The 16,022-nt window shown below is 34.5% G+C and overlaps 1 protein-coding gene across 1 annotated transcript in view; it reads right to left on the bottom strand.

Annotated features, from left to right (window-relative positions):
- Window positions 1–16,022, bottom strand: part of AKAP6 (A-kinase anchoring protein 6) — a 257,416-nt gene that overhangs the window by 125,218 nt on the left and 116,176 nt on the right. Inside the window, exons 6-7 of the mRNA XM_066552840.1 lie at window positions 11,625–11,721; window positions 10,200–10,363 (exon numbers count right to left, since the gene is read on the bottom strand). Coding sequence (XP_066408937.1) covers window positions 10,200–10,363; window positions 11,625–11,721 — 261 coding nt within the window. The remainder of the gene's footprint in view (window positions 1–10,199; window positions 10,364–11,624; window positions 11,722–16,022) is intronic.

Genomic DNA, 16,022 nt, shown 5'->3' with positions numbered 1-16,022 from the left:
TGAAAGATACTACAAGTTAAATCATTGCTAGATGTTCTGAAAGACTAAAATAAGTGAATTGGAAAAAAAGTGAATTGGAAAAAAGAAAGGTAAATGCCACCAAACCATGCTGAGTATAGAAGTAATTAAAATAACTCTAAAAGAATAAAAGCATGAAGAAGATAAATTTTATCTTTATCTCATAGTATCTTTGTTCACATCAATGTTTCTTTTGTTCTTTATTACACATTTAATCGCTCTTGGACATCAACCATAACAGCAAAAACTCAAATACCTAACTGATAATTAAGCACAGTAATATTTATAAGAAGCTAGTTTATTCTGTAGATAGGAGCATTAATTTAATGCACAAATACAATGAAAGTAAAATTTCTTTTTAAAGATCAGAGGATTGCCATGCCAGTCACTCTTTAATGGAATAAAGCAGTAATTTTTGTTTTCAGACCATTAATATAAGTTTAATAAAATGGCAAAGTTAGAAAACTCTTAACAGAAGCAACAATCTTTAGAGATGACAATTGACAACAGCATCCCTATTGAGCTGTCGTATTTAAAGTATAAGATTTCTATGAGACTATATCAAAAGAAAAAAATTAGATTTTCAAACATAATTTTTTTTCAAAAGCAAAACATGGTGGAACAGTCTGAAACAAAAAGAAAAGAAAAAAGCATCTCAGTATAGAAGGCAATCTTAGTTTACGCCACTAAATCCTGCATTACCAGAGGTAATTAGGATGAGAGGTATGAGTTGATATTGCACTGCTATTACCAGAGCTAGAAAAAAAATGGACTAGTGGAGATATAAGATAACCTTGTAAGTCCAACACCTAGATCTTATGCCACATCATCTGATCAAGCCAAAATATTTATCATTGTGATGGCAGATAAACAACACACGGGTAGAAGACACATTCAAGCTTTCCCATTCGATCTGGCCAGCAACGCATTTGTCAGGAGTCAGACACAATGCCTGCGGAGCGCCAGACCTTCCATTCCCTGCACTGCCAGCAGTGAGCTCTGGGAGGGAGTCTCCCCACACACTCCTGTCCTATATTTCACTTGTGACCCTGCTGAAATCCTGAACTGCTTTGAGGAGCAACAGATGGCATGGAGGGAGAGGGAGCAGGAATAAGATGAGAAACTGAACTGAAAAGATCTGAATTTCAACTAATCTGCTTGGTTAAGTGATCACGGTCTTTAAATTCAACCACAAACTTGTTTTACTAAGGCATTTTTAGTCAGCTAAGATTCCTTACTTTCACTTGCTTATATATTAATTTATTTTAGTGTGTTCCATCAACTTCTGAACTCAAACTCAAAAATAATTTTTTTAAAAAGCTCTCTTTCTGCTGTGTTTTAAAATCCTGAATGAGCTCATGGGATTCTAGACCCTTATAGAGAAGTAGAAAAGTAATAGCTCTGACAGGCTATCCCAAAAATTTCTGCTTTAGACTGGGAGACATTGACTTTTCAGTAAAACAAATCTCTATTTGTGTGTGCATGTTACTAAGTTATTAAATGTGTATTTTTCTAGAAATCTGATAAGCACATGAAACAATGGGCAGATATGAATAGTTGAAAGCTTCCACCAATATTCAATTCTGAATAAATGTTCTATAAAAAATAAAAGAACAAAAATGCAACAATATAATTGTGTAGAGAGAACAGAATGGACAGATACTGGCAAAATAGGAAATTAATGCCCTTGAGTGGTTAATACTTCGTTTATGTCACTTAAAGAAAATGTGTTCATATGAACACATACTCAATGCCCTTCTGTTTTTATATTTTCAAATACAGGCCAAACCCAAATGGGATTTTTGCACAAATAAAACTTGTCAGAGATGGTCCACTTACACAGGGGAAGTAACAACAGCTTAACATACCTTCAGAATTCCAGGTAATAATGTTCAATTTCAAATAGCATTATGATAAAATAAGCCCCTTGGGCGTATGCTGGTTTAAATATCTGTTCTCATCAAGTTCTTAGTCTGCACTTGTTCTCAGAGGAGAGATTTAGATTTAAAATATCTTTCAAACTGAACTTGATCTATGTTTTAATAGAAAGTAGCCCTTCTCATTCCTGAAGTAAAAAGTCATAATTTCTTTGCTAACTATATAAGCATAACTGCTTCTACTAACAGAGATGGATGTTAACAAGGCAATAGCTGTTAAAAGTCATCAATATAAAATATTTAGAATCACCAAAATGTAAAAATTGTAGAAGCATATTGTAAGTACCACAGACACCTCAGAGTACTTGTTCACATCTTCAATTAAAATATGACTTTTGATATTTTTGCAGTAAATTTTATAATATGCTGGTCTAAAAAGCACCTATGTTTCATAATAGGATTGAATATTGTGCTTAATAGTAGATACAACTCAGCTGCAAAAAAATATGATTTTTTTAAAGTGTGGCTCTTTCAATTTTAAACCTGGTAGTGAGTTAAATAGCTCACAAATAAGATTACTGTCAGATTCAATGAAAAAAAAATGAGGACTTTCTTCACTACTTTTTAGAAAGTTGGCTTGTTAAAAATTATTAAAATTATTTGAGATGCTATGAAAACAATATTGTCATATAGAATTTGCAGGAGATTTATGGATATATGAGAAAATAATCTCTCTGAGCTAAAATGGGACCTAGATTTGCTTGACCAAGACTTTAGGGACATCATTACTTGAAAAACTAGAAAAATATTTAGTTAATTTGTGATATAGAGAAGTTTTACCAGGACTCATGTAACCTGAAAGATGATGTTTAGGATGGACCTATTATTCATTTGTCTTATTGCAGTCCAAAGAGTGACTGCTTAGATTCATTCATTTTTCTGTGAAGGGAGGTTCTAAATTAAACACAAAATTATTCCTCTTGCCCACTAAAAAACATACAATTAGGAAATCAAGAGAAACAGCTTCCAATAAACAACAGTGAATCTACTATGTGGAACCTGACAAGCCTGTTGGTCTTTTGGGGGGTTTTTTTTGTGCGCCTTTGATGCTTTTGCTTCAATCATTTTGGAAAAAAACGATGACTATTTGAACAAAAGAAACATTTTCAAAATAGAGCTCTTGTAGATATGTAACACTTAAAATCTATCAACTGAAAATTCCAAAAGCAGTAGTCTAGTGTTACATTTACAAGCCCACCTGCATAATCCTGCACCTTAGCCAGGCATTATCATGCAACAAAAATTTAATTATCATTGCAATATTTTACCCTCAAAACATTGAGTTAGATTCATCCCAAGTAGCCTCAGTAATACAGACTGTGACTTCCAGTCAATTGGGAGGAAGGCATTTGGGGAAAACCTGCATCCTCTTTCCCTATGAAGCAGACAACCACCACCACAATGGGCTCACAGAGTCAAAAGGGGAGGCTACCTATGACATAATTTGATTTACAGCCTTTCCTGGAAGATCTCAGCTGTGTAAATCCTTATGAACAGCCATATGAAATGCAACATTCACCCTCTGGAAAAGGAACAATAGTTCTGACCCTTGCTTCTCTCAGGGTGTGTTGAGGAGTAAGCCCTTGTAAAAGAGCCAACTAAGGTTCAGTTTGCTTCTGCCTACGTTTGGTAAAAAGGCCATGGTCTAATAACACAAAAATTCATATTTTATCAGCTTGGAAATGTAAAATCCCCCAAAAATTACTGGCTCAGTTAAAGCATTTTAACAAAGCAAGAACTTGCTCAGCTACAAAATTCCTTTACTCAAGGATAGATATAAAATACAAGGCAGAAGAACTGTGGCAGTTTTACGAATACTATTCTGTATGAAACATCAACTTAAGATCATATACATTTAGAAACTTAAAGGAAACATTCTGTACATGAGAGATTACCTGATTACTTTGGCTTTGCCTGGGTTTTTGAAAGCTTGTGTTTAGTTGAAGAAAATTTTGCTTCAAAATATGATCAGTCACACATTATTGTCAAGGCACTGGTTTTGCCAATAAAAAGCCCTGTACCAGAAAGGTACAAAGCAGTGCTAAAACTCTGTTTTCTTTCTATCTGTACTAAAATTACCACACAAAATATTTCGGCTAATTCTGAGTGTGAGACAGTACTACAGTCAACAAAGTTTTTCTACTCAGTTGCCACAGTCACATCTTTTATATCCTTCAGTAGATCCCTTTCTTCTTGTTTCTTCAACAAAGGCTCGCTATAAATCAGTCCCATTCAATAATCCATATTCAGACTCTCCGTTTAGCAATGCTAGTTTCTCCTTCTAAACTTATTTTAAACCAACTTTCTCTTTCCTTTTACTCTTCCACTCTAAAATGGTGTACAGAATTATGGTGTCATCTCTCAAATCCTTTTGGAAGATACTTTTGGTTACAATGATAGCTAGGTCTCTGCATAGTCTAAATAATGTCTGTAACATTAAAATTACATAACTTATAAAGCAAGGTATTAAAAACTAGAAAAAAAAGGAACTTGAAGTGTCTAACTGTGCTAAAAGACACAATCTTTACTTCCTCTTGCTTCCTTTTTATGCTCTTTTCATTGTTACATCAACATAGCTGTTTTGATTAGCTTGGAAATTCTTAATGAATGTTTTCAATCCAAATCCAATGTATTTGGATAACAATTAATATCAAAAGAACTCAGTCATGTTTCGCATACTCCAGTAAAAGACTAAAAGACAGGCTTATTCCTCACAAAACCAAAATTATGTCTGTTGATTTATAGAAGGATTTTGTAAATACTACTACCCTTTTCATCTCGTTGGCCAACTCATACATGGTTCAAATCCCCACCAAAGAAGCTGACAGATCAAGACTACTGTAATGTCATATAATTAAATACCTAAAGCCAAGCAAAACTGTAACTGCAATTAATTTTTCCTATTACAACAGAATTAACAGCATCACTTGTACTTATGACTGAGATGACAGTATCTTTATTCTAGACTTCCAAAGTTTCCAAAGATTCAGAATTGAAATGTCACATGAATGCTTTTAAACTGTTCAGCTGTTAGGCACAATAATAGTATTTATGTACAGATAGCATTTTAAATATTCAACAATATGAGACTATGCCTCAATGGCAGCATATCAGAGCCTTCTGTTCTAATTAAAGGAAAGCACTTCCCTATTACCATCTTTGATGTCGTGAACAGTGAACTGTGGACTTGCTGCAATACCCTTCAGCACAGAAATACATTACAGGATATTATAAAGCATTCTTTTCACCAGTAAAAGGTAACAACTATTTAACTGTGCCCGAGACTATCCAGTTGCTCTGAACAGAAGAGACTAACACATTCAGCTGAAACTGCAAAGAATTAAGGGGGCAGATGGTAATTACTGATACTGGAAGTAAGCCTGGGTAAAGGTGGTTAGAACTTCAGTTTAATGTCTCATCTATGAGGTGTTGCACTCATGAGATAAAACTCTCTCATATTTAGATGGGAATGTGGCTCATTATGGAAACATTAGACGAAAAAATTACATCCTCTGAAGCCCAAATACCAACTTTTCTTGTACATTTCTTTTCCATAAAAAAGACTTAAGTCATGAGACAATAGATCAGAATGGCATGTGTATCACCAGATGAAAAGCCCTTTCCATATGTCTGTACATCAGAGATGAAAGTCTTATTTCCATTTCATTATTTTTTCAAATTGTTAGTGAAAAAGTAATGGCTGTTTTTTTGACATTTTATTCTACAGTATTATGAACATGAGACACAGCATTTAATCCACAAGCCTGATCCTGAGGTCTTCCAGGTAGAAAAATAGAGAAAGACTGTAAGTTAAATAAACAAATTCAGTTTGAGATGTAAAGTTTTAAAATTCTGCAGCAATCTAAGTAACTCCAGCAGGCTAAGTAAAATGATCTTTCCAGCATTTGTTATTCCTGCCCTTCCACTAGAAGCAAGTGAAGGAGAAGAGAATGAAGGCCAGTTACACGTGCCATTTGACAACTTCAAAGCACTACCCATTACAATAATATATGCAATACTCCAATTTCATATATTGGTCACCAGTTTTCAAAGTGGTTATGTAAGTAAAAATATTAGATTCTGAAATTATAGTCTCTGTTATCTGTTGATAATATTTAAATCTGTGTCAGTAATAAACTTTCCCTGTTTTAAAACAATGAAAGACATCAGAAAAAAATACTGGTATGTTGCTTTTAATGTTACAGCCCATGCACCACACTCATGAAATACAGAACTGATAAAAGACACTGAGGAAAAGAAAATTATCTACCCGCAAGTATGAAATTTCTCTGCACTAATCACAAAGATGCCAAAACACTTCATTTGTATATTCCTTTTACATAAAAGTATTAATCTAAATGTGGCAGTCATAGCAGCCTGATTAGATGGCCAGGACAAGTTACAAGTCTGAAGTAAAAAAGAAAATACTGTTACCATTCTCTAAACTTTGCTCTGTCTGGCTGCCCATTTCACAAATTCATCTTTCTATGAAAAGACTGAGCAGGATATAATTGTTCTGAGCTGTGGTGTTTAGTCCACCCACTAGGTCTGAGACCAGTGTCACTATAAAGCTGTCTGTGAAGCAGCATTCCCAGAATCCCAAGCAGTGATCAATACTAAACAGCTTCACCAAGTTTTCAATTTTTAAATGAAAATCACTTTTCTGTGTACTGAAGACTGTTTGTTTAGAATGATTGTAAAAGCTGTAAAATTATATGCAACTAAGTGGGAAATGATCCTGGAAGTGTGGGATGCCTAATTACATATCAAGAGGAAATTACACAGGTTTTCTTTTTCCCTTTATACAAAGGTTTGTTTAACCACTTCAAATTCTGTTCCTGAGCCACCCACTATTTCTGTGACTTTCAGTTTATTTTGTTAATTGTGGTTTTTTACCTCTTCGTTCAAAGAGGATACTCTTCAAATCCTGACTGCTTCTATCATTAACCCACTGACAAGTCCATTTAACAGCTAAGACTTTCTTCCCAAGACTGTTTTTTCCATAGAACAACTGACTCAGATTTCCATGTTCTGTGTATTAAGTCTGCAAGTGTCTAAACCAGTTACATGCTTTGTTTTCTGAAGCTGGAATGGGAAACAAGAAGTGTTTTTCAGTAATATTATATATATATATTTGCAGAGTATACCATTATTCTTTTGACCTACCAGCCCTTAAGTTCTGATGCTATATTCTGAACTGTTACCAAAACAACCCACAAAACTTAATTCAAACATTTACTTGCAGAACAAAGATATCCAGATCTCAAAATCATAGTAATGAACTAACTGTGCAAATGCATGCTGGGAGCAGTACTTGCAATTGACACTAATATTATTCCATAAAATGTTCAGTGAAGAAGAATGTGTACAATGGGCAAATGCTATTAAGACTTGTGTGCTTTTAAAGGACATCAGTTACAAGACAAATTTGCAGGTTCTTCAGAAAGCAATGAACTTTTCCAACAAACTATGAATTAAATAGATCAGGGTAATATTCGGGTATTTACACTTACAGCCACTAGATATGAAAATAAATCGTGTTGTTTTTCAATACCACTCTTTACTGTTTATTTAAAGCAATACTGTTCCAGTAGTCCTTTTGTAATGGAGAAGTGACCCTATTTAAGAGCTCACTTACAAAACAAGCGGCCTCAGACATCTTCAGAAAGTGAAAAAATTAAAAATACACTCATATATTAAACCATTCCTCCTATATTCCAGATATTTTATAATATTATTGTGATTTCCATCAAAAGAAAACATACACTGCAGCTAAGTGTCTCAAGATTCAGAGTCAGAATTCAGAATGTGATTTTACATCTCATGTACTACTCATATTGTTAGATCAGTACTTGTTGGACTGTCATTTTTAAAGGCACTTGTCAATGGAGTAAGAAGGAAAACTTTATATCCTTCAATTTAAACTGAATACAGTCATCAATTCTTCATTTATAAAAATGATTGAAAAATATTTTTAGTAAATACTTAGAGAACTCACTGTTTTCCTAAGATTTTACAGAGGATGCGATATATTAGAAGAGATTAGGTATCAGAAATGTTTAAAATCAATTCTAAATCTTCTACGGCAATCACTCTAAGCCATTATGAAACTTACATACAAAAAAAGAGAGAAATATTTCCTAAGCAAACTCTGAATTCTTTACTACAAATGTTGACAATATATTTCTAGAGTTCAGAATGTCCCTTTCCCCCTCCCACTCTTCACTTTTCTCATTAAAGATGCCACAGTGCTATGAAAACATGTTTTAAAAAGTCCTAAGGGAAAAGTTTCCAAGGGTCTTTGAAATTCCTCCTTTTCCTATTTCTTTACAGATTTCTAACACCAACACTCTTCCTGTAGTTTCTCAAAAAAGGCAAAAATAAAAATACCCTCTAGGTATAATCTTTCGACTTTCTATTACACTTCTTGGGCTCTTTTTGGTTTTTGAAACAACACAAACTGAAATGTGCAGTTATATTATTAGCTGTATTTTAGTTTTAGTTAATCTTTTATTGTGAAGAAGTAGACGGTATTCAACCGCTCTACTGCACATACTTACAAGAATCACTGATATAACCTGCAAATATATTTAGTTTGATCTCTTTTTTTGGTCCACTTTTTTAAAGTTTATTTGTTGGCACAAACAAAAACAAACAAACAAAACCCCCCAAACCAAACCAAACCAAACAAACAAAAAAAGCATTTCTTCAGTTTCCTATCTCTATTGTAAAAAGCACAGAGCAAGGAGCTATCCCCTATCTATTTGGGAAATTTACTGCAATATAATGCCTCCATTTCTTCCCTTTACAAGCAAATATTTGAATATACTAATTCCAAGCTAGGGATTCCATAATTTTCATCGCAAAATCCAGGATTTTAGAATTACTTGTTACATGATAATTTTGATTAAGCTGTTAAACGTTTGGCCACATTGACTTAGATGAGTAAAAACGTTCAGACATATGGGAATCATATTACTGCCAGACTAAAAACAGCTTTGGGCTAGTCTGTTTAGTTTAACAGATTCCATTAGGAAATCAAGTGTTGCTCCACCACCTACTTCATAAAGGAGGAGCTGTATGGCCTAGGAGCACTTTCCATCATGCAAGTGATGAGGGATATCAGTTCAAATTCTATCTCCTGCATATATGTGTTTTCCTGTATTTTTGTTTCATTTTTCTTCTTGATTCTTCCTCCATTTCTAAGACCATTCTTGCAATGTAGAATTATAGTAAGAAATCACCAGAACTTTTCATATAATCATAGCCAAGAGTCACTCAACAAACCACTCTCTTGGAAGCAATAAATACCAATGCTAAGAATTGTCTAGCATCAGAACCAGAAAATCCACTCAGCACAACCATCTCTCTTGTTTCCAGAAAGAGAAGCCATGAATTTTTCTAAACATTTCAGCTAGATATGTGCAAACATATTGAGTTACTGGATTGTTCTCCTGCATGTTCTTTGCTTAAGAAACAGCTCTGCTTACAATTGGTGGTGATGGAAGATCATGGACCCTAAACCAGAAGTTTCTATTGTGTGCAGTATCCCTACACTGCTTGCATCAATTTGAATAAGTATGGTCTGTATTTAAAATGCTCTTACAAATACTAGGTTTGGCAACTGGTAACTATTCTAGCCCTCTTTAATAATTAATATCCACAAAATTATGATAGGTGTCAATAACTTACTCTTAAAGTACTTGTATTCAACACAAGCACTATTATGGATGACTTAAACTTGGAGCAAAAAGATTTGTGGAAAGGCATATGACCTTCTTCCTACTACAATGGCCATCCCCTAATTAAGCAATGCATCTGATAGTCATTAACAGGAATGAGATAATGAATCACCTTCTCTCTTCTTTGTTAATTTGCTGTAACCAAGCGGCTAATGGATGTCAGAGCTGAGTGATTGCACTGATTATAGTGATTTATAGTTGCAACAAAACAATTTAAAAGCATTCTGATTATTCATGTTAAAGATGCTTTATGTTTTGTTTACTAAATGTTTTATGCTCCCCCTCATGCCCCTCTACCCACAATAAGACAGGTCTTGCTGGAAAACTTGAAAGTTCTAAGGTTTTTTTTATTGTTTCAGAGTAAGGCATTTCATTTTGTTTATAAAAAAAAAGTTTACCCAGTAGAAATGAAAAGCCTTAGGGTGGAAAGAAAACTTCAGTGGTGCCTAGTTCAAAAGAAGACGGAAATAAGAGGAAATAAGGCAAACTTCAAGCCACTTACCTTAGGGCTCCCAGTCCCTTCCTCATTCTCTGCAGACACATCAGTAGCCAGTATCTCTGCTTTGATGATATCCAGAGCCCTAAGAATCCAGCTGTGTTGCCGTTTGATTTGCCTCTGTAGTTCCTTCCATTGACTTGCAATCATCTGCAGCATGTCCTTCAGTCCTTCTCCAAAATGAAGGGGGAAAAATAAAAGCTGTAAACTCAACAGCATCTTTAAATATTGCCCTTTATTCAAATAATTAGCAGGATATTTAAAATAATAAATGCAACAAGAGTTTTAATGTGTTTTCTCATCAATAAATCCAAGCTTTGCTATTATTCATCCTGCAAAACAATGCTATAGAGACAAACACTTTTAGCCATCATGTTATATTTTGATTGAGTTTCAGCTGACAATTTCAAGAGAAAAATTCCATATAAACTGTCATTTCTCTGCAGTAGGGAACACTGCAGAGAAATCTCTCCCTCTAATATCCAGTCTTTGTCTTGCAACATTTTGTAATCCTCCAAACACATTTTCCTCACCTCCAACTCCTTTAAATATTTCCTGTAATTTACACGTTACTGTTTCCTACATCTGTGATGACATGCACTACCCTCCTTAGCTATGGCTTCTCTATCTTTTTGGAAGTATACACAGAAGTCAGTAATTTTCTATAGCTTTCACCTTACACAGATATGTCTGATGCTGTGAAACAATAGAGGCACACATATAGCATGATGAGGAAATAGTACAGCAAAGAATAACTTCAACCTGGATGAAAAGCATGTTAAGTAGGCCAAAATGAAGATGGCATTCCATAGCAGTATATGCTGATTAAAACCCTATTAGCAGACAAGTCACGCAAACATCTAAAAATATAAGAGGTGGTAGGGATAAAGGGAAATCAGAATATCTCTCTCCTTCCTCTCAATTTAAGGCCTCTGAAGAAAAAGACAAGCCTAACGAAAGGAAAAAGGTATTTTTAATTTTAATCTAGTCCTCATAAATACATTTAAATCAATGTAAGAATTAGTTTAAGTGGTAATATAAAGCTTTACCAATGCAATTACTCATGCAGAGTATGTAAATACACATATATATTTGAAATCCTAGTTCATTATCTTAATGTTATTTCCATAGCACCTACATCAAAGAATATGTCAGTGTGAAGTTTTCAGTGATGTGATTTCAATTGAAACTCAGTCGAACAGCAAGACCAAAATAAAATGAACAGACTATTTGCAGGCAGTATTTCATTTTATAAGTATCACTGCATTGTATGCAGTATATGAAACATTTATAAATCTTGAAGGTCAATCTGATAATGTAAATATTAATAATACATAAGGAAGTGAATATATGCAGTAATTTACAGCAATGCTTCTTCATTCTTTAATAGTCTGGAGACATAAAGACTTGCAATATTTCAGAAGGATTTACCTGATTTGTGAGATACAATAAGCTCTAGAAGTTGGCGTCCTTCCTCTACCACTGCTTCTTTCAAAGCACAGTGGCTATCTACATTCAACTTAAAACTCTGCAGAAATAAAAGAAAAAAAAAAAAAGAGAGAGGGGAAAAAAACTTCAGCATCAGACATTGGAGAGGCAGTTATCATAAAACACACATACAAAATTACTTGATGGTTTTTATCAAGAACCACATCCCAATTCACCCAATAGCCAAACTAATTTGTGATACTAAAAGCTATTGATATTTTGGATCTGGGCTCAAAATGTTTCCATTAGATCAGCAAAGTGCATCTGTGTTGAAACAGCTGACAAATCTAGACATTCATTAGGTTTTATGAAAAGTCACAACCCGTAGGCTATATCTGAAGTAACAGTGTTCTATAAAATACACTAAATTTATGCCACCACATATGAGCTCTGTTTTTTTCAGAGTTCTTTGAAATGTTGGTGATAGCACTATTTATGAAACCATAAAAAAATTACAACATTGAATATATTGGCCTTATGTGCACTTATACAAATCTATTAATATTGTGTTCCTGAGTTAACACTCCTATCCATTTTGAAAGAAAAATCAGTCTGCTTTAGATCTCTGCCTTCTTACTTTGTAAAGCAACTATTTTTCAACCTTTTTTTTTCTTAATATTTTTAGTAGTCTGGAAAGGATCTTTGTTTTAACAGTCAATAAAATATTTTATTTATTTTTAAATTATTATTTTATTGTTACAAATTGTATTAAGGTCTAGTAACAAAGGAACCAGAAACATGGTCTACTATATGTTACGCTATTTAACACACCAATGATAACTCAGATACATTTTTTAACCATTTTCCAGACCTTCTCACTATACTTGCCTGTAAGAAAGTGAAGCAAAATACAATAGAGAAAAGGATACTTGCTGTATTTAATCATAAATTGTGTGCAGACCTAAAGCACATACATGCAACATATTTTCTCTTTGAAATGTCTATGGAATAAATGGATACAATATTTGACCACTTGGAAAAAAAGAGCTTTTCCTTCTCTTGGGAATAACTTAACTAGCAGAGATGAAAGGAGACTTTGCAAGTGCACATTCATAGCTTCTGGTTTTTATAAAACTTTATACTTCAAATGGTAGTGACCATGCTAGAAACGGAGTGCTAGGTAGCACAGAATACTCAAGAGCCCTCAATTCTTAAGGAAGCAACCATTTTCTTTCTTCCTAGCCCTTCTAGTCAGGTTGACTGGCATAGCAAAAAAAAAAAAAAAAAATTGCCAGAACAGTAATAAAACAAGGTACTTCTACTGTAATTTTTCATGCTTGAAAAAGGCATGTTGCTCAGAGTCTTAACAGTTTTTTCAGGCAGCATTGTACCTGACAGTGACAGAATGTTTTTGAGAATTTTCCATTCAAATAAAGAGCAATAAACAGAAATTTTGCCACCTTTAGCATTTTTACTAGCCCAGTTCTCCTTGTAGGGACATCTGAATACGCTGTTTTGAACAACTGGGCCAGTCAATAGAAGAGAAGTTAAAAAGGAAAAAAGATGCCTATTTTATGTCTGTCCCTTTCTTAAATCTAGAGTTTTATGAACCCAAATCTACAAGTTCTTTTTCTTTCATAAGAGCGTGTCTGAACAAGCACTGACAATATTTAATTTACTGTTTACTTAAAACAGGCTTGTACTGAATAGTTTGTAATCATGCACTTCACAGGAAATGCACTATGCGTGTGCCTCACACAGCAAAGAGAACCTAAAGGACCTGAGAGTAGGTTGTGTAATTTCATATAATTGAAGTTGAGTATAGATGCAGCTGGATGTGGCAGTGTCTCAAGATGATGTGGATGTGTTTGATAGGAAAATTGGAAAAGATGAGGTATTCTCTTTCATTAGGAAAAAAAAAAGAGACTTGCTGTCCTAGAAAAGATTCATTTAACATAACGCACCAGATACCACAATACAGCTTGATTTTCAGGTGCACCTATTAACCAGTAATAACATTACACTGAAAAAGCAAAATAAGATGAATAAAGATGGGGCCAAACTTTTGGTTTCTGACTAGCAATATTCTCCTTGTGCAAAATTCTTATTTTATGGATAAATTAGGAGTGGCACAAATGTCATGAACATGCATGAAATTTAGCAGAAATAAACTTTTCCCAGCAGTGAGGCAGCATGTCATGGTTTAACCCTAGCCAGAAACTAAGCATGACACACAGTCTCTCACTTACTCCCCACTCAGTGGCATGAGGAAAAGAATCAGAAGGGTAAAAGCAAGAAAATTTGTGGGTTAAGATAAAGATGATTTTATAGGAAAAGCAAAAGCTGTGCACACACGCAAAGCAAAATGAGAGATGCATTCTCACTTCCCATGGTTCAGCCATCTCCAGGAAAGCAGGGCTTCATCAGACACAATGGTGACTTGGGAAGACAAATGCTGTAATTCCCCCCCTTCCTCCTTCTTCCCCCAAATTTAGGTACTGAGCATAATGTCATACGGTATGGAATACTTCTTTGGTAACTCAGGGTCAGCTGCCACAGCTGTGTCTGTATCCAACTCCTTGTGCACCCCCAACCTCCTTCCTGGTGTTGTGGTACAAGGAGCAGAAAATGCCTTGGCTCTGTGCAAGCACTTCTCAGCAGTAACTGAAACATCCCTGTATTCTCAATACAAATCTGTAACATGGCCCCATACTATCTACTATGAAGAAAATTAACTCTATCCCATCCAAAATCAGCACACATTAAAAGGACAGAAACATTCATATAAGTATAAATAAACAGAAGTGAATGTTGTTGATGTACTGCAGTATGACTTTTGAATTTAGAGTTATATATGTATATATAATTTCTAGTCATTTCCTAAGGAAAAAGAACTGGACAAGGAACAGTGGAAGGAATAGCCCTCAATCAATGCTCAAGGTTTCTCATACCTGAGGGGTTGAAAATGTGACACATGAAAAAGACAGGAGTTGAAGATGTAACAAGTATTACATGTATATACAATGGAGAAATGCAAATTTACACAGCTAAAGATAAAATCAGACCAAATATTTGGAATGAAGGAAGACCTTCAAACACAGAAGTCCCCTCCCATCCTGGATATTTCCTGTTCCCTACTGTTTACTTATGGCATTTGGAAAATTGTAACTCTAACAGCGTGTGACCCAGGTACTCTGTTCCCCTCCTCCTCTGATCTTTCCTGATAATGAATGGAGCCTTTGCATGTGAAGAGAGGAAAGAAGAGGAGGGAAGTCAATTAATCAAAGCCATTTTTCCAGGCACATTTGCAGCTATAGAGCAGTCTAAATATCACACATGAGCACGTATACATTATGGAAAATGCATGTGCATTGGCCTGACAGCAGCTTTTTAAACAACACATTAATGTCATCCCTAGAACTACAGTGTATAAAATGTAGTTTACAAGCTGCAACAAGCAAAATTTCCTTACAAAGTTCTCTTCACTTTTTGTGATTACCATGTACCTATAAATAACTATCAACTGCTCTTATTTAGCAAGAAAGGAAAAATGAGGTAGGAATCACACAGTTTCAGAAAAGCTGCACAACTATAATAACTGAAACTAAAACACCAATGGGGTAAATACAAGGTTCCAAGAGTGCTATCTTCTGCTGTTGGCATGGGGCAAAGGAGCCCAGCCTTCACAAAATGAAGGTGTCCCCTGACTTTCAGGAAACTTATTGATCCAGAAGATTACAATAGTGCAGAACATCCATGAGTTAAAAAAGCACCACCTCCTGATCTATGCTGGACTCTGAAAACACTAAAAATAAAAGAGCACTATATAATAATCTCTCCCTCATATCTTAATTTTCTGTACAAGTGGGGGAAAAAAAACTGTGGGGAAAAAAACTGTGGATAAAAAATATTTTAAGTTCTTCATAGGATTTATTTGATGGTTGTAGCTACTTAAATTTAGGATGCTTATATTGTGTAGGTATCCTAAACTGTGTACACATACTGAGCTCTGATATGCAACATTTCCCCTCTGTTCTTAGAAAATCTTTATAATTTGGTAAAACACCCAGGTCTCTACCTATTCATGTCTGTAGTAAGGACAGATAACTAGAATTTATTTGTTTATTTCCAGAGGCACAGAGACTTACTATAAGCATGATTTTTTTCAAGTCATAATGTATCAGTTGATTGTTTCTAATGTACTGTCTCTGAAACACAAATCAGCAACTAAGTATCATGTGAACCTACAATGCATACATAAATATAGGTTAGTTTGGATGACATAGCAGTTTACCTATTGTCAGATTAAGACAATGTATTAAAATTAATTTAATTAATTTTCTCCGTTCAGTACTATCAGAATGCGTGGTGCACTGGGGTACCCCGAAAGAGAATTTTCTT

The sequence above is a fragment of the Molothrus aeneus genome, chromosome 6 (genome assembly GCF_037042795.1).
Source record: "Molothrus aeneus isolate 106 chromosome 6, BPBGC_Maene_1.0, whole genome shotgun sequence".
Lineage (NCBI taxonomy): Eukaryota > Metazoa > Chordata > Aves > Passeriformes > Icteridae > Molothrus > Molothrus aeneus.
Note: the sequence above shows the minus strand (reverse complement) of the source record. Positions and strands in the feature narration are given on the sequence as shown.